The 23005-nt window shown below is 49.3% G+C and overlaps 1 protein-coding gene across 4 annotated transcripts; it reads left to right on the top strand.

Moving 5' to 3' along the window:
* Nucleotides 1–1498: 1498 nt before the first annotated feature.
* On the top strand, nucleotides 1499–22216 carry PIAS3 (protein inhibitor of activated STAT 3). 4 transcript variants are annotated; one of them, XM_056545840.1, is made up of 14 exons: nucleotides 1499–1676; nucleotides 11565–12030; nucleotides 13183–13267; nucleotides 13507–13557; nucleotides 14098–14188; nucleotides 14621–14755; nucleotides 15523–15628; nucleotides 15723–15796; nucleotides 15874–16034; nucleotides 17138–17274; nucleotides 17413–17581; nucleotides 17683–17816; nucleotides 20817–20857; nucleotides 21651–22216. In XM_056545840.1, exons 2-14 carry the CDS (start codon nucleotides 11568–11570, stop codon nucleotides 21909–21911), a joined length of 1908 nt encoding a protein of 635 aa, XP_056401815.1. In that variant the 5' UTR covers nucleotides 1499–1676; nucleotides 11565–11567; the 3' UTR covers nucleotides 21912–22216. The 4 variants fall into 4 exon arrangements, with proteins under 4 accessions (XP_056401815.1, XP_056401813.1, XP_056401812.1 ...); XM_056545838.1 differs by lacking the exon at nucleotides 1499–1676 and adding an exon at nucleotides 6943–7098 and having other exon boundaries at nucleotides 17416–17581; XM_056545837.1 differs by lacking the exon at nucleotides 1499–1676 and adding an exon at nucleotides 6943–7098.
* The last annotated feature ends 789 nt before the right edge of the window (nucleotides 22217–23005 follow it).

The raw sequence follows: 23005 nt of genomic DNA, 5'->3' as shown, positions 1-23005 counted from the left end.
CCTACAGTACAGGGAGGTATTACATGTTCTGTACTCTTTACCTGTATTACTGAAGTGTATGCACTGACTGTTGTCTGGTAGCGCCCCCAACAGTACAGGGAGGTATTACATGTTCTGTATTCTTTACCTGTATTACTGAAGTGTATGCACTGACTGGTGTCTGGTAGCACCCCCTACAGTACAGGGAGGTATTACATGTTCTGTACTCTTTACCTGTATTACTGAAGTGCATGCACTGACTGGTGTCTGGTAGCGCCCCCTACAGTACAGGGAGGTATTACATGTTCTGTACTCTTTACCTGTATTACTGAAGTGTATGCACTGACTGGTGTCTGGTAGCGCCCCCTACAGTACAGGGAGGTATTACATGTTCTGTACTCTTTACCTGTACCAGGGTTAGCTGCTCCTTTGGACACCAGGTGAGGGCGGCTCCATTACTTTTTTTTAGGACACTGTGTACTGTACAAGACCCTGAAGAAGCTCCTGTCCTCTACATAGACCAGTGTCTCCCAAGCAGAGTGCCCCCAGCTGTTGCAAAACTACAACTCCCAGCATGCCCGGACAGCCTTTGGCTGTCCGGGCATGCTGGGAGTTGTAGTTTTGCAACAGCTGGAGGCACCCTGGTTGGGAAACACTGACATAGACAGTGATTTCCAGCTCCCAGCAGATATTTCTAACTTTTATATGTAAGGATTTGCTTTATCTATATTAGTTATCTACTTATTTTTCTTTAATCCTCACTTTTTCCTATTTTTGGATGACATTTTGGTGCCTTTAGAACCAATTACCAGGTTTCCATAGAGTTATGGTCTCAGCATACAATGGTTTCAACATACAATGGTCGTCCTGGAACCAATTAATATTGTAAGGGGTTATGTGCAACACAAGCACCGAGATATATATATATATATATATATATATATATATATATATATATATATATCACTTTATACATCTATATAGTGCGAGGCCCCACCCCCCCCCAATCTCTATTTTATACTGGCCTTAAAGGGGTACTCCAGTGAAAAACATTTTTTTTTTAAATGAACCGGTGCCAGAAAGTTAAACAGATTTGTAAATGACTTCTATTAAAAAAATCTTTACCCTTCCAGTACCTTTTAGCTGCTGTATGCTACAGAGGAAATTCTGTTCTTTTTGAATTTCTTTTTTGTCTTGCCCACAGTGCTCTCTGCTGACACCTGATGCCCGTATCAGGAACTAATGATTTTTTTTTTTATAGAAGTCATTTACAAATCTGTTTAACTTTCTGGCACCAGTTGATTTAAAAAAAAAAAAAAAAATTTAAATAAAAAAATGTTTACCACTGGAGTACCCCTTTAAAAAGGAATCCGTGACCACGTGATATTTCCATGGAGATCCTGTGTTTCTGAGGAGATTGTCAGCTCTTCGCTCAGGGTGAATGAGCCGTCAGTTCCGCCGGTGTCCGCTGGGGGCGCTGCTGAGCCGGCCGCCCTGTGCATTTCCTGAGTCCCCTCCATAAAGTGAAAGTCGTGCGGGCTCCGGATTTGGATGTTGCTGGTTCCTCTCCCCCCTCTGTGCGGGATTTAGGGGCTCACAGGACCGGGGGGCACCGGGTTTGCACCCCCCAGGACTGCGCGCTTCCTTCCGGTGGGGGTTGTTGTTGCAGGAAGAGCCCCCAGCTGCCCCTGCCCGGGGTAAGTACAATGCCCCTGTAAACTGCAGGCAGCGCCCCCTATGTTGGAGGATGGGGACACATATTGGGGGGCCCTCTGCTCTTATTTGGGGGAAATCTGTACATTTTCGGGCGGATTTGCAGGCTCCGTGTCTGAACAAAGACAGACACCTCCTGGGGACCGGATTAACCCTCTCCCGCCCGCGTTAACCCTCCTGTCCCCGGTGTGGGCTGAAGACATTGTGGGGGGGGGGGGGGGGGGGTCATCGCCTGTAGGATTTTATGGGGGAGATTTGTCCCTAAGAGGCCGATCCTACAGATCTATCACCCTGTCCTGATTTATTATTATTATTATTATTATGACATCTGGATGTTTTCATTGTAAGAGGAGAAGTATACAATGTATCAGAGGAATATTGGGGGGGGAGGGGGGGAATAGATACAATGTAGCAGAGTAATATTGGGGAGAACAGATACAATGTATCAGGAATATTGGGGGGGGGATAATAGATACTATATATCAGAGTAATATTGGGGAGAATATATATCAGAGTAATATTGGGGAGGATATATATTATTAGAGTAATATTGGGGAGGATATATATTATTAGAGTAATATTGGGGAGGATATATATTATCAGAGTAATATTGGGGAGAATATATATCAGAGTAATATTGGGGAGGATATATATTATCAGAGTAAGATTGGGGAGGATATATATTATTAGAGTAATATTGGGGAGGATATATATTATTAGAGTAATATTGGGGAGGATATATATTATTAGAGTAATATTGGGGAGGATATATATTATTAGAGTAAGATTGGGGAGGATATATATTATTAGAGTAATATTGGGGAGGATATATATTATTAGAGTAAGATTGGGGAGGATATATATTATTAGAGTAATATTGGGGAGGATATATATTATTAGAGTAATATTGGGGAGGATATATATTATTAGAGTAATATTGGGGAGGATATATATTATTAGAGTAATATTGGGGAGGATATATATTATTAGAGTAATATTGGGGAGGATATATATTATTAGAGTAATATTGGGGAGGATATATATTATTAGAGTAATATTGGGGAGGATATATATTATTAGAGTAATATTGGGGAGGATATATATTATTAGAGTAATATTGGGGAGGATATATATTATTAGAGTAAGATTGGGGAGGATATATATTATTAGAGTAATATTGGGGAGGATATATATTATTAGAGTAATATTGGGGAGGATATATATTATCAGAGTAATATTGGGGAGAATATATATCAGAGTAAGATTGGGGAGGATATATATTATTAGAGTAAGATTGGGGAGGATATATATTATTAGAGTAAGATTGGGGAGGATATATATTATTAGAGTAAGATTGGGGAGGATATATATTATTAGAGTAATATTGGGGAGGATATATATTATTAGAGTAATATTGGGGAGGATATATATTATTAGAGTAATATTGGGGAGGATATATATTATTAGAGTAATATTGGGGAGAATATATATCAGAGTAAGATTGGGGAGGATATATATTATTAGAGTAAGATTGGGGAGGATATATATTATTAGAGTAAGATTGGGGAGGATATATATTATTAGAGTAATATTGGGGAGGATATATATTATTAGAGTAATATTGGGGAGGATATATATTATTAGAGTAATATTGGGGAGGATATATATTATTAGAGTAATATTGGGGAGGATATATATTATTAGAGTAATATTGGGGAGGATATATATTATTAGAGTAATATTGGGGAGGATATATATTATTAGAGTAATATTGGGGAGGATATATATTATTAGAGTAATATTGGGGAGGATATATATTATTAGAGTAATATTGGGGAGGATATATATTATTAGAGTAATATTGGGGAGAACAGATACTATGTATCAGAGTAAGAGTAGTAATGGGTAAAATTTTAAAACTATAGAACAGTGGTCTCCAACCTGCGGACCTCCAGATGTTGCAAAACTACAACTCCCAGCATGCTGGGAGTTGTAGTTTTGCAACATCTGGAGGTCCGCAGGTTGAAGACCACTGCTATAGAATGTGATATACTGTATAGTAGTAAGTAGAAATTTAAAGAAAATGATAGTGTATGAGTGGAAATGATAGAATGTGACATTATTATTATTTATTATTAGTAGTAGTATTGAGAGAAATCATTTCTTATAATTATTATTATTATTAATAGTAGTAGTAGTAGGTTTTAAAGATAAAATGTGATACAATGTATAAAAATACTGGGTAGAACTTAGAGAATGAACTATAGAATGTGACACAAAATAATTAATAACAATAATTAAGTAGACTTGATGCAATGTATAATTATGGTTAGAATAAAAAAAACTATAGTATGTGATACAATGAATAATAATATTGGTTAGAATGTAAGACAGTGGATAATAGGAAGAATTTTAAAAACAATAGAATGTAGTAATAATAATAAGCAGAATTTTAAAGATAAATAAAATGGAATAATAATATTTAATGTAAATAAAATAACAGTAGTTGGGTGGAACTGATACATTGTTGCTTATTTCTAGATCTTTGGGTTGTGGTGTAAAGCAGTGTTTCCCATCTGGTGTTCCTCCAGCTGTTGCAGAACTACAATCCCCAGCATGCCTAGACAGCCTTTGGCTGTGTGGGCATGCTGCAAGTTGTAGTTTTGCAACAGCTGGAGGCACCCTGGTGTGAGGGCAGCAGGGGGAATTCCATAGTTGGACAGGAGTCAGGTGGGTGGCATCATGCAGCTATGTATCGTGGGTATTCCTAGGGGGGGGAGGTAGGAAAGTTTTTGGTGGATTTAGGACATTTTAAGTCCTGACATGGCAGCGACTGGTTCACAAGGTCATGGTGGATTGGCAGTGGCCGGGCCGTGTTTGGATTGTGCCCAGTCTACACGTGGCATTCATCAGAATGAATTAATGATTAATGGTGTCCGGGGGGCAGCGGCGGCTCCTCGTTGGTAGTTGACGCAGACTCCTGGTGCCCGCCTGTTACATGTCAACCAGCAGCTGCCCGTGTCCTCATGTCACCCAGCAGTGATTACCCTCCAGGACTCAGATATACAGCGCCCTCTTATATGCCAGACTAGTGAGAATCCCCGGTGTGGTGGTATAAGAACAAAATGATCTGCCCCTTCTTATACTTTTTACATTAGTCCCCCCAACCCCCCGGTAATGAAGCAATGATGAGGGCCCCCAATAATATTTACATTATTATGGTAAAGCAATGGTGATGCCCCCCATTATTATTCACGTAACAATAGTATAGCACTGGTGTGGTATCTACTCCCATGCTAAGGTAGCAATAATGCACCCGCCTATTCTGGTTCCCACTGTTAAAATGACGGTGCCCCCTCCCCATGAATTGGTAACAGTGGTGGGCCCATCCGCATAACTGCGCCATAACGTAATGGTGGGCCCATCCTCATAATGGCACCATAATGTAATGGTGGGCCCCTCCTCATAATGGCACCATAATGTAATGGTGGGCCCCTCCTCATAATGGCACCATAATGTAATGGTGGGCCCCTCCTCATAATGGCACCATAATGTAATGGTGGGCCCCTCCTCATAATGGCACCATAATGTAATGGTGGGCCCCTCCTCATAATGGCACCATAATGTAATGGTGGGCCCCTCCTCATAATGGCACCATAATGTAATGGTGGGCCCCTCCTCATAATGGCACCATAATGTAATGGTGGGCCCCTCCTCATAATGGCACCATAATGTAATGGTGGGCCCCTCCTCATAATGGCACCATAATGTAATGGTGGGCCCCTCCTCATAATGGCACCATAATGTAATGGTGGGCCCCTCCTCATAATGGCACCATAATGTAATGGTGGGCCCCTCCTCATAATGGCACCATAATGTAATGGTGGGCCCCTCCTCATAATGGCACCATAATGTAATGGTGGGCCCCTCCTCATAATGGCACCATAATGTAATGGTGGGCCCCTCCTCATAATGGCACCATAATGTAATGGTGGGCCCCTCCTCATAATGGCACCATAATGTAATGGTGGGCCCCTCCTCATAATGGCACCATAATGTAATGGTGGGCCCCTCCTCATAATGGCACCATAATGTAATGGTGGGCCCCTCCTCATAACTGCGCCATAACGTAATGGTGGGCCCATCCTCATAATGGCACCATAATGTAATGGTGGGCCCATCCTCATAACTGCGCCATAACGTAATGGTGGGCCCCTCCTCATAATGGCACCATAATGTAATGGTGGGCCCCTCCTCATAATGGCACCATAATGTAATGGTGGGCCCCTCCTCATAATGGCACCATAATGTAATGGTGGGCCCCTCCTCATAATGGCACCATAATGTAATGGTGGGCCCCTCCTCATAATGGCACCATAATGTAATGGTGGGCCCCTCCTCATAATGGCACCATAATGTAATGGTGGGCCCAACCTACCATAACATAGCAGCACCACAACGTAATGGTGGTTCCCCCCACATCTTGATGGGGTAATTATGGTAGAGAACTCCCTGTCATGATAATGTATAAGATTGCATGTATCGCAATAAGGTAGTAATGGCGAAGTGTACCCCCCCATTTAAGGATAGAGTAGGAAAGGTGGGGTCCCCCATCATAATAACATAGTGATGGTGGGGTCCTCCCTGTCACAATAAGGTTATAATAATAGCCCTGCAGTCATGATAAAGCTGTAATGGCTGGGTCCTCCCTGTCATGATAAGGTGGTAATGGTTTGGTACCCCAGTCACAATAAGGTATTAATGGCGGGGTCCTCCCCTGTCAAGATAAGGTAATTGTAGTTGGGTACCCCAGTCATGATAAGGTAAGAATGGCGCCCCCCCCCCCCCCCCCCCCCCTGTCACAATAAGGTAAGAGTGGCGGGGACACCCTGTCATGATAAGGTAAGAATGGAGGGTCCCCCTTGTCACGATAAAGTGGATCCCCCTGTCAGGATAAGGTAAGAATGTTGGGTCCCCCCTGTCACGATAAGGTAAGGGGGCCATGATAAGGTAGTAATGGCGGGGTCCCCCCTGTCACGATAAGGTAAGAATGGCGGGGTCTACCCTTTCATAAGTTAATAATGTTGGGGTCCCCCTGTCATGATGATTTTAGAATGACAGGGGGTCCCAGTCATCTCACGATAAAGTAATAAGTTAGTTTTGCGCCCACCACAAATCATGATAGTACTGGCGGGGTCCCTCTGGTCACGATAGTAATGGCGGGGTTCCTTCGGTCACGATAGTAATGGCGGCTCCGCTCTGTCCCGCCAGCTCAGGCCTCTCCGTCTCGCCCCCTCCCCGGCCTCTCCCTCACGCTCCCGGCCGGGAGGGTCATTTCTCAACGGTCCCTGGCGCTCCGCAGTTCCCGAGCCATGTCTCAAGATGGCGGAACTGGCGGAGCTGAAGGTACCGGGACCGGGGGAAGCAGCGGGACTCGGCCGTGACGCCTGCGGGGAGTAGTGACGGGAAGGCCGGGAGGTGATTTAGGAGACGCCGGGGATGGAGCTGAGGCCTAGCGGAAGAGGGGGAGAGGGGGGGGGTCTGGTCGCCGGCCTGCCGGCCGGGTCCTGTGGTGTTATGTCCCGATATACAGATCTATCTCCTTTATTATGTCCCGATATACAGCTCTATGTCTCCTTACATCCTGTAATAATCACTGTGAATATAAACTACTGCACTTCCTTTAAATATACGGGATCCCCATCACTGCTGTGTTATCATGACAGGGGGGTCCCCATCACTGCTGTGTTATCATGACAGGGGGGTCCCCATCACTGCTGTGTTATCATGACAGGGGGGTCCCCATCACTGCTGTGTTATCATGACGGGGGTCCCCATCACTGCTGTGTTATCATGACAGGGGGGTCCCCATCACTGCTGTGTTATCATGACAGGGGGGTCCCCATCACTGCTGTGTTATCATGACAGGGGGGTCCCCATCACTGCTGTGTTATCATGACGGGGGTCCCCATCACTGCTGTGTTATCATGACAGGGGGGTCCCCATCACTGCTGTGTTATCATGACAGGGGGGTCCCCATCACTGCTGTGTTATCATGACAGGGGGATCCCCATCACTGCTGTGTTATCATGACAGGGGGGTCCCCATCACTGCTGTGTTATCATGACAGGGGGGTCCCCATCACTGCTGTGTTATCATGACAGGGGGGTCCCCATCACTGCTGTGTTATCATGACAGGGGGATCCCCATCACAGCTGTGTTATCATGACAGGGGGATCCCCATCACTGCTGTGTTATCATGACAGGGGGATCCCCATCACTGCTGTGTTATCATGACAGGGGGATCCCCATCACTGCTGTGTTATCATGACAGGGGGATCCCCATCACTGCTGTGTTATCATGACAGGGGGATCCCCATCACTGCTGTGTTATCATGACAGGGGGATCCCCATCACTGCTGTGTTATCATGACAGGGGGATCCCCATCACTGCTGTGTTATCATGACAGGGGGATCCCCATCACTGCTGTGTTATCATGACAGGGGGATCCCCATCACTGCTGTGTTATCATGACAGGGGGATCCCCATCACTGCTGTGTTATCATGACAGGGGGATCCCCATCACTGCTGTGTTATCATGACAGGGGGATCCCCATCACTGCTGTGTTATCATGACAGGGGGATCCCCATCACTGTTGTGTTATCATGACAGGGGGATCCCCATCACTGTTGTGTTATCATGACAGGGGGATCCCCATCACTGCTGTGTTATCATGACAGGGGGATCCCCATCACTGCTGTGTTATCATGACAGGGGGATCCCCATCACTGCTGTGTTATCATGACAGGGGGATCCCCATCACTGCTGTGTTATCATGACAGGGGGATCCCCATCACTGCTGTGTTATCATGACAGGGGGATCCCATCACTGCTGTGTTATCATGACAGGGGGGTCCCCATCACTGCTGTGTTATCATGACAGGGGGGTCCCCATCACTGCTGTGTTATCATGACAGGGGGGTCCCCATCACTGCTGTGTTATCATGACAGGGGGATCCCATCACTGCTGTGTTATCATGACAGGGGGGCCCCCATCACTGCTGTGTTATCGTGACAGGGGGATCCCCATCACTGCAGTGTTATCGTGACAGGGGGGTCCCCATCACTGCTGTGTTATCGTGACAGGGGGTCCCCATCACTGCTGTGTTATCGTGACAGGGGGGGTCCCCGTCACTGCTGTGTTATCGTGACAGGGGGGGTCCCCGTCACTGCTGTGTTATCGTGACAGGGGGGGTCCCCGTCACTGCTGTGTTATCGTGACAGGGGGGGTCCCCGTCACTGCTGTGTTATCGTGACGGGGGGTCCCCATCACTGCTGTGTTATCGTGACAGGGGGGGGTCCCCATCACTGCTGTGTTATCGTGACAGGGGGGGGTCCCCGTCACTGCTGTGTTGTCGTGACAGGGGGGTCCCCGTCACTGCGGTGTTATCGTGACAGGGGGGTCCCCATCACTGCGGTGTTATCGTGACAGGGGGGTCCCCATCACTGCTGTGTTATCATGACAGGGGGTCCCCATCACTTCTGTGTTATCATGACAGTACCCCTATCTCCCTGGTGTATACGCCGTTCCCGTGTCTATATCCCATACATATATATTTCTCTCTGATATATATTCCAGCTCAGTTCCTATCCTGATATGTCAGCGGGTTTTGGTCAGGACACGTTCTCTGACACAATAATGTCTCCATTCACAGCAAGCAGAGATCCTGAAAACAATGAGGAACTGAAACAGAACAACTGCGCGGCCAGAGCGGCTGCTTTATGGGAAATATCCTGTGGTTACAACATGTGACAACCATTGTCATCACATGTCGAGTCATGTGACCCTAAAGTATCAACCCCCACTACACGCACACATCAAGTCATGTGACCCTAAAATAACAACCCCCACTACACGCACACATCAAGTCATGTGACCCTAAAATAACAACCCCCACTACACACACACATAGTCATGTGACCCTGAAATAACAACCCCCCACTACACACACACAGTCATGTGACCCTGAAATAACAACCCCCACTACACACACACAGTCATGTGACCCTGAAATAACAACCCCCACTACACACACAGTCATGTGACCCTGAAATAACAACCCTCGGTAGTAGTAGTCGCCCCCTCGGTAGTAGTCGTCGCCCCCTCAGCAGTAGTCGCACCATCAGTAGTAGGTCACATGGGGCCAATATTGTTACGTATCCATTGGTCAAAAAGTGGGTCTGTGAGCAGAGGGTGTCCGGGTGCGGTCCTGGACTTGTGGGGGTCACAGCAGTACAGTAACATCTCCCTTAGCAGACACCTCCCAATAGAAGACAGTCTTTAATTCCCCGGCAGAGTCTCGTAAAACTTAATGTATTTGCAGCCTCCGAATGGGGGATTCCTAATAGCGGATGGGGACACTCACAATAGGGGAGAAAACACTCCCAATAGGGGACAATCAGGCTTATGTGTCCCCCCCCCCCCCCCCTGTGCCACATCATCCTCCCCCCCCTTTGTCACCCCCTGTGCCACATCATTTCCTCTTGAATGTTGGGTGCAGTTCTGAAGACCATGTGTTGGCAGCCGTCCGGTATCATCTTGGTGACCACACAGCTGTTCTGTGGAGTCATTCTCCACCATGACCACTGCTGACTTATGTCAGGTGGTCATTGTGGACTTATGAGTCGGAGGTTATTTGTGTAAGGCCTCATCACCCCATAATGTTGTCCCTGGTGGTTTAGTGTAGATGTCCCCTGAGGACCACGTGGTTCCGTCTTGTAGTGTGTAGATGTCCCCTGAGGACCACGTGGTTCCGTCTTGTATTGTGTAGATGTCCCCTGAGGACCACGTGGTTCCGTCTTGTATTGTGTGGTTCCATCTTGTATTGTGTGATGTCCCCTGAGGACCACGTGGTTCCGTCTTGTAGTGTGTAGATGTCCCCCTGAGGGCCACGTGGTTCCATCTTGTATTGTGTGATGTCCCCTGAGGACCACGTGGTTCCGTCTTGTAGTGTGTAGATGTCCCCCTGAGGACCACGTGGTTCCGTCTTGTAGTGTGTAGATGTCCCCTGAGGACCACGTGGTTCCGTCTTGTATTGTGTAGATGTCCCCCTGAGGACCACGTGGTTCCGTCTTGTAGTGTGTAGATGTCCCCCTGAGGGCCACGTGGTTCCGTCTTGTAGTGTGTAGATGTCCCCCTGAGGGCCACGTGGTTCCGTCTTGTAGTGTGTAGATGTCCCCCTGAGGGCCACGTGGTTCCGTCTTGTAGTGTGTAGATGTCCCCCTGAGGGCCACGTGGTTCCGTCTTGTAGTGTGTAGATGTCCCCCTGAGGGCCACGTGGTTCCGTCTTGTAGTGTGTAGATGTCCCCCTGAGGGCCACGTGGTTCCGTCTTGTAGTGTGTAGATGTCCCCCTGAGGGCCACGTGGTTCCGTCTTGTAGTGTGTAGATGTCCCCCTGAGGGCCACGTGGTTCCGTCTTGTAGTGTGCAGATGTCCCCCTGAGGGCCACGTGGTTCCGTCTTGTAGTGTGCAGATGTCCCCCTGAGGGCCACGTGGTTCCGTCTTGTAGTGTGCAGATGTCCCCCCTGAGGGCCACGTGGTTCCGTCTTGTAGTGTGTAGATGTCCCCCCTGAGGGCCACGTGGTTCCGTCTTGTAGTGTGTAGATGTCCCCCCTGAGGGCCACGTGGTTCCGTCTTGTAGTGTGTAGATGTCCCCCTGAGGGCCACGTGGTTCCGTCTTGTAGTGTGTAGATGTCCCCCTGAGGGCCACGTGGTTCCGTCTTGTAGTGTGTAGATGTCCCCCTGAGGGCCACGTGGTTCCGTCTTGTATTGTCTCCTCGTAACGTCTCCCTCTCCTTCTTTCTCCCCAGCACATGGTTATGAGCTTTAGAGTCTCCGAGCTGCAAGTTCTTCTGGGTTTTGCCGGCAGGAACAAGTGTGGACGTAAACACGAGCTTCTCTCCAAGGCGCTTCATCTGGTCAAGTCTGGCGGCAACCTGACCCTCCTGATGAAGATCAAGGAGCTCTACCGAAGGCGATACCCCCGCAAGGTCCTCAACTCCTCAGACTTATCCATGCTGCACATGCAGGCTGGGGCAATACCGAACGCCAACGCGCTTTCTCAGGGAGCCGTGTGCCACCTGGGGTATGACAGTGGCGCCATGCCCAGTGCGCTTCCTTCATCTGTGCTGCCCCCTCTTCCCATGCTCGGCCCCAAACACGAGACGGACATTCAGCATCTGTCCCCGCCCATACACCCGGTCCACCCGGACGTGAAGATGAAGAGGCTTCCATTCTACGACGTTTACGATGAACTGATCAAACCGACCACGCTGGGTGAGTCTGCTGCCCCCTATCTGTATAACAAGTAAATAACAACCACCCGTGCAATGATGGTGCTGGAGATTTTATAGACCCGACTGTGTCACCATGGACTTGGTCACAGCTACTAGAACAAGGTTTCCCAACCAGGGTGCCTCCAGCTGTTGCAAAACTACAGATCCCAGCATGCTGGACAGCCTCAGGCATGCTGGCAATTGCAGTTTTTCAACTACTCAAGCCTGTTTCTCAACCAGGGTGCCTCCAGCTGTTGCAAAACTACAACTCCCAACGGCTGTCCAGGCATTCTGGGAGTGGTAGTTTTGCAACAGCCAACGGCCTAGCATGCCCAGACAACCTACCAGAACAGTGTTTCCCAACCAGGGCGCCTCCAGCTGTTGAAAACTACAGCTCCCAGCATGGCCGGACAACCTTTAGCTAACTGGATACGTAAAGCACGCCCCCTGCAGGCGGGGGTAGATGTACATGCTGTCTGGGCATGCTGGGAGTTGTAGTTTTGCAACAGCCAACGGCCTAGCATGCCCGGACAACCTACCAGAACAGTGTTTCCCAACCAGGGCGCCTCCAGCTGTTGAAAACTACAGCTCCCAGCATGCCCGGACAACCTTTAGCTAACTAGATACGTAAAGCACGCCCCCTGCAGGCGGGGGTAGATATACATGCTGTCTGGGCATGCTGGGAGTTGTAGTTTTGCAACAGCCAACGGCCTAGCATGCCCGGACAACGTACCAGAACAGTGTTTCCCAACCAGGGCGCCTCCAGCTGTTGCAAAAATACAGATCCCAGCATGCTGGACAGCCTCAGGCATGCTGGCAATTGCAGTTTTTCAACTACTCGAGCCTGTTTCCCAACCAGGGTGCCTCCTGCTGTTGCAAAACTACAACTCCCAGCAGGCCCGGACAGCCGTTGGCTGTCCGGGCATGCTGGGAGTTGTAGTTTTGCAACAGCCAATGGCCCAGCATGCCCAGACAACCTACCAGAACAGTGTTTCCCAACCAGGGTGCCTCCAGCTGTTTAAAACTACAGCTCCCAGCATGCCCGGACAACCTTTAGCGATACATAAAGCACGCCCCCTGCAGGCGGGGGTGGATGTACATTATAGTCGCTCAGTTCTTTGCTGCTGACGTCTTCCCCTTTGTCTTCCTTCAGCTTCCACAAACACGCAGCGTTTTGAAGAGGCCCACTTTAGCTTTGCACTGACGCCCCAACAAGTCCACCAAATCCTGACTTCCAGGTAAGTGGCTGGAGCCCTCCATGTCGCCCCACAATAACTTTAACCCCTCAGGACCCGGTGCAGACCTCACCACATGAGCTCATCCACAACACTACAACTCCCAGCGTGTGTTCACATTCATACTGGGAGTTATGGTTTGATGACAGCCGGGCTGTACCATGTCTGTAAGTTTCTGCAGGGGGGGAAATTGTCTTCTCTTCTTATGATTTTATTAGATTGTGATGTTTTCTGTATTTCAGAGAAATTCTGCCCGGTGCTAAATGTGATTACACCGTCCAGGTTCAGCTGAGGTGAGTGCGGGTCTCATTGTGTGCACCTTCCCCGCAGGGCTCCCCCTTAGCTTGTGGGTACATGGTCTGTCACCCCCTGCAGGGCTCCCCCTTAGTTGGAGGGGGGGGGGGCACGCTGTCATTATATTGGGGGGGGGGGCACGCTGTCATTATATTGGGGGGGGGGGCACGCTGTCATTATATTGGGGGGGGCACGCTGTCATTATATTGGGGGGGGGCACGCTGTTATTATATTGGGGGGGGGGGCACGCTGTCATTATATTGGGGGGGGCACGCTGTCATTATATTGGGGGGGGGGGCACGCTGTCATATTGGGGGGGGCACGCTGTCATTATATTGGGGGGGGCACGCTGTCATTATATTGGGGGGGGGGCACGCTGTCATTATATTGGGGGGGCGGCACGCTGTCATTATATTGGGGGGGGGGGCAGGCTGTCATATGGGGGAGTAGATGACTCTGCTGTGTAAGGAGGTGGGGGAGGGGGTGGTAATGTCTCTCGGGATGATGCCGCCATCTTATGCTGTGACGTCTTCTTCCAGGTTCTGTCTGTGTGAGACCAGCTGTCCGCAGGAGGACTACTTCCCCCCCAACCTCTTTGTGAAGGTGAACGGGAAGCTGTGCCCATTGCCTGTGAGTAACATGTCACCTCCTTCTATAATATCCTATGGCCGGGGGTCACCGGGAGTCACGGACCCCGATAACTAATCCGCTCCTGACAGATGACACGGGCACCGTACATGAGGAGGGATCAATCAGTAGGGACCCCTGTTCTTCAGCCCGTACTGCACCCTTCATTCTAGGAATCATTAGGGACCGGATGGGGTATTATTTAAATGTTGGCAAGAAGACTTTTTATTTACTGACAGCAAGCGGAGATCTTGATAATCTAGTAGAGGAATTAGAATATAGAGTTGCAGATACATGACAGGGTGGCGGTATTATACAGGGTGGCGGTATTATACTGGGTGGATGTGTATATACTGGGTGGATGTGTGTATATATATATATATAAATGTACAGCTCAGCCCCTGTAACTTTCACCAAATGCTTTCCCACCCTTAGGGCTACTTACCCCCCACCAAGAACGGAGCCGAACCCAAGAGGCCGAGCAGACCCATCAACATCTCCCCGCTCATCCGGCTCTCCTCCACCGTGGCCAACAACATCGTGGTCAACTGGTCCTCAGAGTTTGGCAGAGTAAGTGTTAACTTAAGCAACACAGCACTGAGTGGTGCAATGCATTGTGGGATTGGGATGTTATAAAATCGTTAAAGATAAAGCTGCGTCTTCCCCTTATCGAGCTGGAGGAGGGGGCTTCGGCCTCCCCTTATCGAGCTGGAGGAGGGGGCTTCGGCCTCCCCTTATCGAGCTGGAGGAGGGGGCTTCGGCCTCCCCTTATAGTTGTAGCTGGAGGAGGGGGCTCCGGCCTCCCCTTATAGTTTAGCTGGAGGAGGGGGCTTTGGTGTCCCCTTATAGTTGTAGCTGGAGGAGGGGGCTCTGGTGTCCCCTTATAGTTGTAGCTGGAGGAGGGGGCTCCGGCCTCCCCTTATAGTTGTAGCTGGAGGAGGGGGCTCCGGCCTCCCCTTATAGTCCCCGGCTGGAGGAGGGGGTTCTGGCCTCCCCTTATAGTTGTAGCTGGAGGAGGGGGCTCTGGTCTCCCCTTATAGTTGTAGCTGGAGGAGGGGGCTCTGGCCTCCCCTTATAGTTGTAGCTGGAGGAGGGGGCTCCGGCCTCCCCTTATAGTTGTAGCTGGAGGAGGGGGCTCTGGCCCCCCTTATAGTTGTAGCTGAAGGAGGGGGCTCTGGTCTCCCCTTATAGTTGTAGCTGGAGGAGGGGGCTCCGGCCTCCCCTTATAGTCTCTGGCTGGAGGAGGGGGCTCCGGCCTCCCCTTATAGTCTCTGGCTGGGGGAGGGGGCCAAGTAGTGACTTATATGCCATCTTATTTTATTTCCTTTACCCTTCAGAATTACTCGCTGTCGGTGTACCTGGTGAAGCAGTTGACGTCGGTCACTTTACTGCAGAAACTGCGCGCAAAAGGCATCCGGAACCCCGACCATTCGCGAGCGCTGAGTGAGTCCGTCCTCCGGTTCTGTGACTCTTCACTGGTGACATCTTGTCTGCTCTTCGGTCACTTACACTTATTTATTCTTTCCACCCCCAATAGTAAAGGAGAAGCTGACAGCCGACCCGGACAGTGAGATCGCCACAACCAGCCTGCGGGTGTCCCTCATGTGTCCGGTGAGTGTCCGACCAGGGAGTCCATATATAATACGATGTATTCCCCCCGTACTGACCGTCTTCTGTCCTCTCCGCAGCTGGGAAAGATGCGTCTGACCGTGCCCTGTAGGGCCATCACCTGCACCCACCTCCAGTGCTTCGATGCCGCCCTCTACCTGCAGATGAACGAGAAAAAACCCACATGGACGTGTCCGGTGTGCGACAAGAAGGCGCCGTACGATATGCTCATCATAGACGGGTGAGTCTGATATTGGCCTATTATAGAAAAAAAACCTTGTGTTTTTTTTTTTTTTTGTTTTTTTTTGTTTTTTTTTGTGCCAGAAAGTTGTAAATTACTTCTGTTAAAAAATCTTTATCCTTCCAGTACTTATTAGCGGCTGTATACTACAGAGGAAATTCTTTTCTGTTTTGGATTTCTTTTCTGTCTGACCCCCAGTGCTCTCTGCTGACACCTCTGTCCATGTCAGGTACTGTCCAGAACAGGAGAAAATCCCCATTGCAAACACATGCTGCTATGGACAGAGGTGTCAGCAGAAAGCACCGTAGTCAGACAGAAAAGAAATCCAAAAAGAAAAAGAACTTCCTCTGTAGTATTCAGCACCTAATAAGTACTGGAAGGATTAAGATTTTTTTTTAATAGAAGTCATTTACAAATCTGTTTAACTTTTTGGCACCAGATGATAAAAAAAAAATAAAAATAAAAATTTTCACCGGAGTACCTGTTTTAAAGGGGTACTCCTATGTTATATCAATCAGAAGGATATGTAAGCGGGGGGGGGGGGGGAGGGGTCTGGTCCTGTGAATAAAGGGACTGCAGGGGGATGCAGCATTTGACCTGTGCTGTGGCCCCTTCATTCTCAGGATTCCCAGAGGTCCGATCCCCCCCCCCCGCTCACCTGATCGTTGTTCTCTAAGGATTGTCCACATCTTAAAGGGGTACTCCACTGCCCCAGCGTACAGAGCAGCTAGTTCCGAACGCTGGGTGCGGGCCCTCTTGTGATGTTACACCACGCCCCCTCAATGCAAGTCTATGGGAGGGGGAGGGGCTTGCGCCACGCCCCCTCCCATAGACTTGCATTGAGGGGGCGTGGCGTGATGTCACGAGGGGCGTGGAGTGACATCACGACCCCCCGAAGCCCGCACCCAGCGTTTGAAACTGAATGTTCCGAACGCTGGGGCAGTGGAGTACCCCTTTTTAAAGTTTCTGATTTAAGAGGGGCATATACCACAAATAAGCTGCTCCGCCCCCCTGGGAGTTGTAAACTGTTGCATACAGGTGAGGCCCCCTAGTGGCGGCTTTGGGTATAGACGCTGATGTACTTTCTGACATTTCTCCTCCAGCCTCTTCATGGAAATCCTGAATTCCTGCACAGATTGTGATGAGATTCAGTTCACGGAGGACGGATCCTGGAGTCCGATGAAGCCCAAAAAAGAGAAGCAGGACCTGCTGCAGCCCACTTCGTATGGTGGGATAGATGGTGAGTGCTGAAGGCCCACAATGGCCGCCATGACCGCTCACACTCCTCTTTATTGTTCTGCCTCCTCTTCTTGCCTTGATCTGGTGGTCGCCCTCCTCCCGTTCCTTTCTTAGTCTTCATATCTCTCCCTTGTATCAGCAGGAACAATCTACAACCTCAGCGCTGACCTAAAGCACAACTCCGAGACCAAGAAGAAGGTGGAGGTGATCGACCTGACCCTGGACAGCTCCTCGGAGGAGGACGAGCCTGCGCCCAAGAGACCGTGCTCCATCACCTCAGCCACCATACCTACTGTGGGATCCAAGGGGTAAAATCTGGTTTCTATAGGCTATATCTTATACCATTATGGGGGGGGGGGTGCCCGTCTCACGCTGGCGGAGTCTTACCATATGTCTCCTTCTGTTTCAGGGTGATCAGCGTTGACCATCAAACCTCTTCTGTTCTGAGAAGCCCCCCTATGGCGACTATAGGCAGCGACTACCTGTCCAGCCTTCCTCTACCCGACTACCACCGAACTTTCCCGGTACCAAGTGACCTTCAAGGTAAATGTGAGGGGCAGTCACATGACACAGAACTCTGATATAAAAACGACACTCGGAGTTACCACCCCGCTCCAGAACCTTACCATAGGGGCCCAATTACCAGCCTAGGCACTATGGTGAGCCCTCCCTCCAACTTAGTCCTTCCCTGACTACCTAAAATGAAGGACCAGACCTCACATGTGTTTAGAATTCATCCAGTCAGACGGCACAGGGAACCCGGAATAAATGGGCACCCAAGTCACCTGATCCCGGCCCACAGTCCTATGTAGACCTTTTAATGTACACATTTAAATCTCAATGACTTCAGCAGCACCAATTGATCTGTGTATCATTATCATTACCGTATTTTTCGCTCCATAAGACGCACTTTCTCTCCGCCAAAAGTGGGAAGGAAATGTCTGTGCGTCTTATGGAGCGAATGTTTGTGCCGAAGTGCAGGGAAGGCTGCAGAGGGGAGGCCGCTAAGCTTACCTGCTCCTGGCTCTGTACGGCGAAGTGCTCCGCTACCCCGCTGCCTCTGATTCACCCCGCTGCCCCGTTCTCCATCCCCTTTACTGCCGCTGCCCCATTCTTCCATCCCCTTTACTGCCGCTGCCCCATTCTTCCATCCCCTTTACTGCCGCTGCCCCGTTCTTCCATCCCCTTTACTGCCGCTGCCCTGTTCTCCATCCCCTTTACTGCTCCTGCCCCGTTCTTCCATCCCCTTTACTGCCGCTGCCCCTTTCTTCCATCCACTTTACTGCCGTTGCCCCGTTCTTCCATCCCCTTTACTGCCGCTGCCCTGTTCTCCATCCCCTTTACTGCCGCTGCCCTGTTCTCCATCCCCTTTACTGCCGCTGCCCTGTTCTCCATCCCCTTTACTGCCGCTGCCCCGTTCTCCATCCCCTTTACTGCCGCTGCCCTGTTCTCCATCCCCTTTACTGCCGCTGCCCCGTTCTTCCATCCACTTTACTGCCGCTGCCCCGTTCTTCCATCCCCTTTACTGCCGCTGCCCTGTTCTCCATCCCCTTTACTGCCGCTGCCCTGTTCTCCATCCCCTTTACTGCCGCTGCCCTGTACTCCATCCCCTTTACTGCCGCTGCCCCGTTCTCCATCCCCTTTACTGCCGCTGCCCTGTTCTTCCATCCCCTTTACTGCCGCTGCCCCGTTCTTCCATCCCCTTTACTGCCGCTGCCCCGTTCTTCCATCCACTTTACTGCCGCTGCCCCGTTCTTCCATCCACTTTACTGCCGCTGCCCCGTTCTTCCATCCCCTTTACTGCCGCTGCCCCGTTCTTCCATCCCCTTTACTGCCGCTGCCCCGTTCTTCCATCCCCTTTACTGCCGCTGCCCCGTTCTTCCATCCCCTTTACTGCCGCTGCCCCGTTCTTCCATCCCCTTTACTGCCCCTGTGCCGTTTTCCTGTCCGCATAATGGAGTCTTATGGAGGAGCATGTGACACACACGTCACTCCACCACCTCCCCTGCGCCCAGCGTAACGCTACGGAGGAAGCAGAGTGACGTGTGTGTCACATGCTCCTTCATAGACTCTGTTATGCGGACGGCAGAACAGGGCAGGGGTAGTGATAAGTAGCGGTAAGCAAATACAAGGGGGGGTCCTGCTGGACACAAGGGGGGTTTGGTTCAGAATGTATTTTTTTTTTTTTTTTCTTCTCCTCCTCTAAAACCTAGTTGCGTTTTATGGGGCGAAAAATACGGTAGTTAAAGTTGACTTCAGTATATCAGACAATAGGAGCTCAGCCTCCCCCTCCCTTGTAGACTAACCTCTGCAGAGAGCTGCTCACAAGGCTGCCACATACAAAGAATGGGGTCTTCATTGTGTCTAGGTCCATGTAGTAAAGCATATCACTGAATGCTGTAAATAAAACTGTTCGGGCAAGATGGCCGCCCCCATAATAATGGACTACAAAAAGAAATACGGTCGGAAAATAGAAACAGATTAGAAATAAAGAAAACATTTCAGTATCTTTTATCTAAGTAAAGCAATCAAGGGGACGCATTCAGTTTAAGCATATCCTATATGCTGTGCAGAGACAGGATGTCAGACACAAGACAGGAAGTAGTTTGCAAACCAGGGTGCCTCCAGCTGTTGGGAGTTGTTGTTTTGCAACAGCTGGAGGCACCCCTGGTTGGGAAACACTGACCTATACTATATACTACTATATAGTCCAACATGCTGGGAGTTGTAGTTTTATTTATTTATTCTATCCTCTTGATGTGTGTATGTATATCCAGGGGGTATGTATGTCATAATGTTTGTGTATAATCTAAAAAAAATAAAAAATTATATACACACACGCACCGACACACACCCACGCACCTACACATACGCACGCACACACACACACACCTACACATACGCACACACACCTGCACACACTTACACGCACGCACGCACACACACACCTACACCCACACACGCACCTACGCACTCGCACCTACACACATACACCTACGCACACACCTACGCACACTACACATACGCACACACACACACCTACACACACCTACACACACCTACACACACACACTATACACACTCTCCCTTTGGCAATTTGTATATCTTTCCCCCTTGATGTATATGTGTATATCCAGGGTGTATATGTCATAGTGTTATACATATATATCCCCCCTTGGTGTATGATGTATATGTGTATATCCAGGGTGTATATGTCATAGTGTTATACATATATATCCCCCCTCGGTGTATATTTGTATATCCAGGGTGTATATGTCATAGTGTTATACATATATATCCCCCCTCGGTGTATGATGTATATGTGTATATCCAGGGGTGTATATGTCAGTGTTATACATATATATATATCCCCCCTCGGTGTATGACGTATATATCCAGGGGGTGTATGTCATAGTGTTATACATATATATCCCCCCTCGGTGTATGATGTGTATATCCAGGGGGTGTATATGTCAGTGTTATACATATATATCCCCCCCGGTGTATGACGTATATCTCAGTCTGCTCTTTTCCTTTCCTCAGGTCTCGATATCTTCTCCTTCCTTCAGACGACAGATAATCAGGTGAGACGACCTAAACCTAGAACACAAACCCCATAGACTTGTATTAAGGGGGCGGAGCCATGACGTCACGATGCTCCCGCCCCTGTATCGCCGGTCGTTACGCACAGAGCGAGTTTGCTCTGTACAGTAATAATAGCGGGGGGGGGGGCTGCAGCCGAGATCCCGGGGACCCCCCCCCCTCCCTCCCACGATCTGACATCTTATCCCCTATCCTTTTGGATGGCATGTAAATGATTTGTTACAATTTTCTCCATTTTATTGTAAAACGCTGTGGATATTCCACTGGCCAAATGCGGATGACAAATCTGCAACGTATTCACTCCATTATCATAACCTAAAGTAGTGTTTCCTAAACCAACGTGCCTCCAGCTGTTGCAAAACTACAACTCCCAGCGTGCCCGGACAGCCAACGGCTGTCCGGGCATGCTGAGAGTTGTAGTTTTGCAACAGCTGGAGGCACGTTGGTTAGGAAACATCGCTTCCGCTGTTGCAAAACCTAGTCTTTGGATGTCTGGGCATGCCGTTTTGCAACAGCTGGAGGCACATGGGTTGGTAAAGACTGTCCTAAAGTAAAAAAAAATGGCTCAGGTCTCAGGATTAGAGGAGCCAGACACATGATTAACTTATCATTCGAAAAAAATAAATAAAAAAAATGCTGTATATGACCAGTGGAGGAGGAGCTTAGATTTGCCCCTCCCCCACATAGCCTTTTCTCTACTATAGGTGTACTGTCCCTTTAAATACGAGCCATCTTCTGTTTTCCCTCCCTAATCTACTTCCTCTCTCCCCGCAGCATTACAGCCCGTCCGTCATCACTTCGCTGGATGAACAGGACGCCCTCAATCACTTTTTCCAGTACCGGGCCCCTCCGTCGCATTACATGAGCCCCCTCAGCCAAGCGATGGCGGGATCCCACGGGGTGAGCAACGGCGCCGGCCGGATCAGCAGCATCGTCTCCACCAGCACGTTACGGGAAAGTCACGGACACGGCGGATCTCAGAACTCCACCCCCACCTTACCGGGATGCAGACCGGACATTATATCATTGGACTGAGCGGGAGTCAAGGGGGAGGGGACGGACTTCTTCTATGGCCCCTCCCCCTGGAGTGACTCCTCCTACAAAGCATTATCAGCCGCGCTCTACACAGACCGCCGGCACACGGACAGCAGGAATGTACAGAGACCGCCGTGGGTTGTTTTTAGGATCCGTGGGATCGGGGAATATTTTAGTATGACGCCCTGTATGAACCCGCCATGACGTCATGTGATCGCAGATGATTCCATTTTTTTTTTTTTTTTTTTCATTATTATTGTAGTCTGGGGGTTTAGACGTAGACAGGGTTATTTTGCTTAAAGTAATTTTTTTTATTTTATTTAATGGTCTATCCCGCCCCGATATCAGCCAGAGGAAGTAATGTGAGCTATTGCTCCCTGGTATCAGCCAGAGAAAGGCAGTGTTCATCAATGGGATGAGTCCCGGAGTGTTATAACAGGAGAGGCCAATACTAGTCACATCTTATAACAGTGTTTTCCAAACAGTGTGTCTCCTGCTGTTGCAAAACTACAACTCCCAGCATGCCCGGACAGCCAAAGGCTGTCCGGGCATGCTGGATGTTGTAGTTTTGCAACAGCTGGAGGCACTTTGGTAGGGGGGATACTGCTCCATGGTGCACCGCTATCTCATTCTCTCTATTTTAGCAGGCTGGACTATTGCTGGGTTGTTTGGCAGAAGTACACACACAGTTACTTCCTCACTTACTGGTCTGGCAGTCATAGCACAGCATATACTCTTCTAAGCTGGAAAATATGCATTGGATTGAACAGGCTGTCCGGGCATGCTGGGAGCTGTAGTTTTGCAACAGCTGGAGGCACTTTGGTTGGGAAATACTGTCGTAGTGGAAACTGCTCCATGGTGCACCGCTATCTCATTCTCTCTATTTTAGCAGGCTGGACTATTGCTGGGTTGTTTGGCAGAAGTACACACACACAGTTACTTCCTCACTTACTGGTCTGGCAGTCATAGCACAGCATATACTCTTCTAAGCTGGAGAATGTGCACTGGACTGAACAGGCTGTCCGGGCATGCTGGGAGTTGTAGTTTTAAAACAGCCGGAGGCACCTTGGTTGGCAAATACTGTCGTAGGGGAA

Source organism: Hyla sarda, chromosome 11 (genome assembly GCF_029499605.1).
Source record: "Hyla sarda isolate aHylSar1 chromosome 11, aHylSar1.hap1, whole genome shotgun sequence".
NCBI classification, from domain to species: Eukaryota; Metazoa; Chordata; class Amphibia; order Anura; family Hylidae; genus Hyla; species Hyla sarda.
Note: the sequence above shows the minus strand (reverse complement) of the source record. Positions and strands in the feature narration are given on the sequence as shown.

Bases quoted from the DNA above. Each gene is read 5' to 3' on its own strand.
- PIAS3 (XM_056545837.1), top strand. From the start codon at position 7,075: ATGGCGGAACTGGCGGAGCTGAAG. The intron at 13,558-14,097 runs GTGAGTGCGGGT...GTCTTCTTCCAG, and splicing joins ACCGTCCAGGTTCAGCTGAG to GTTCTGTCTGTGTGAGACCA. The intron at 14,756-15,522 runs GTAAGTGTTAAC...TTTACCCTTCAG, and splicing joins GGTCCTCAGAGTTTGGCAGA to AATTACTCGCTGTCGGTGTA.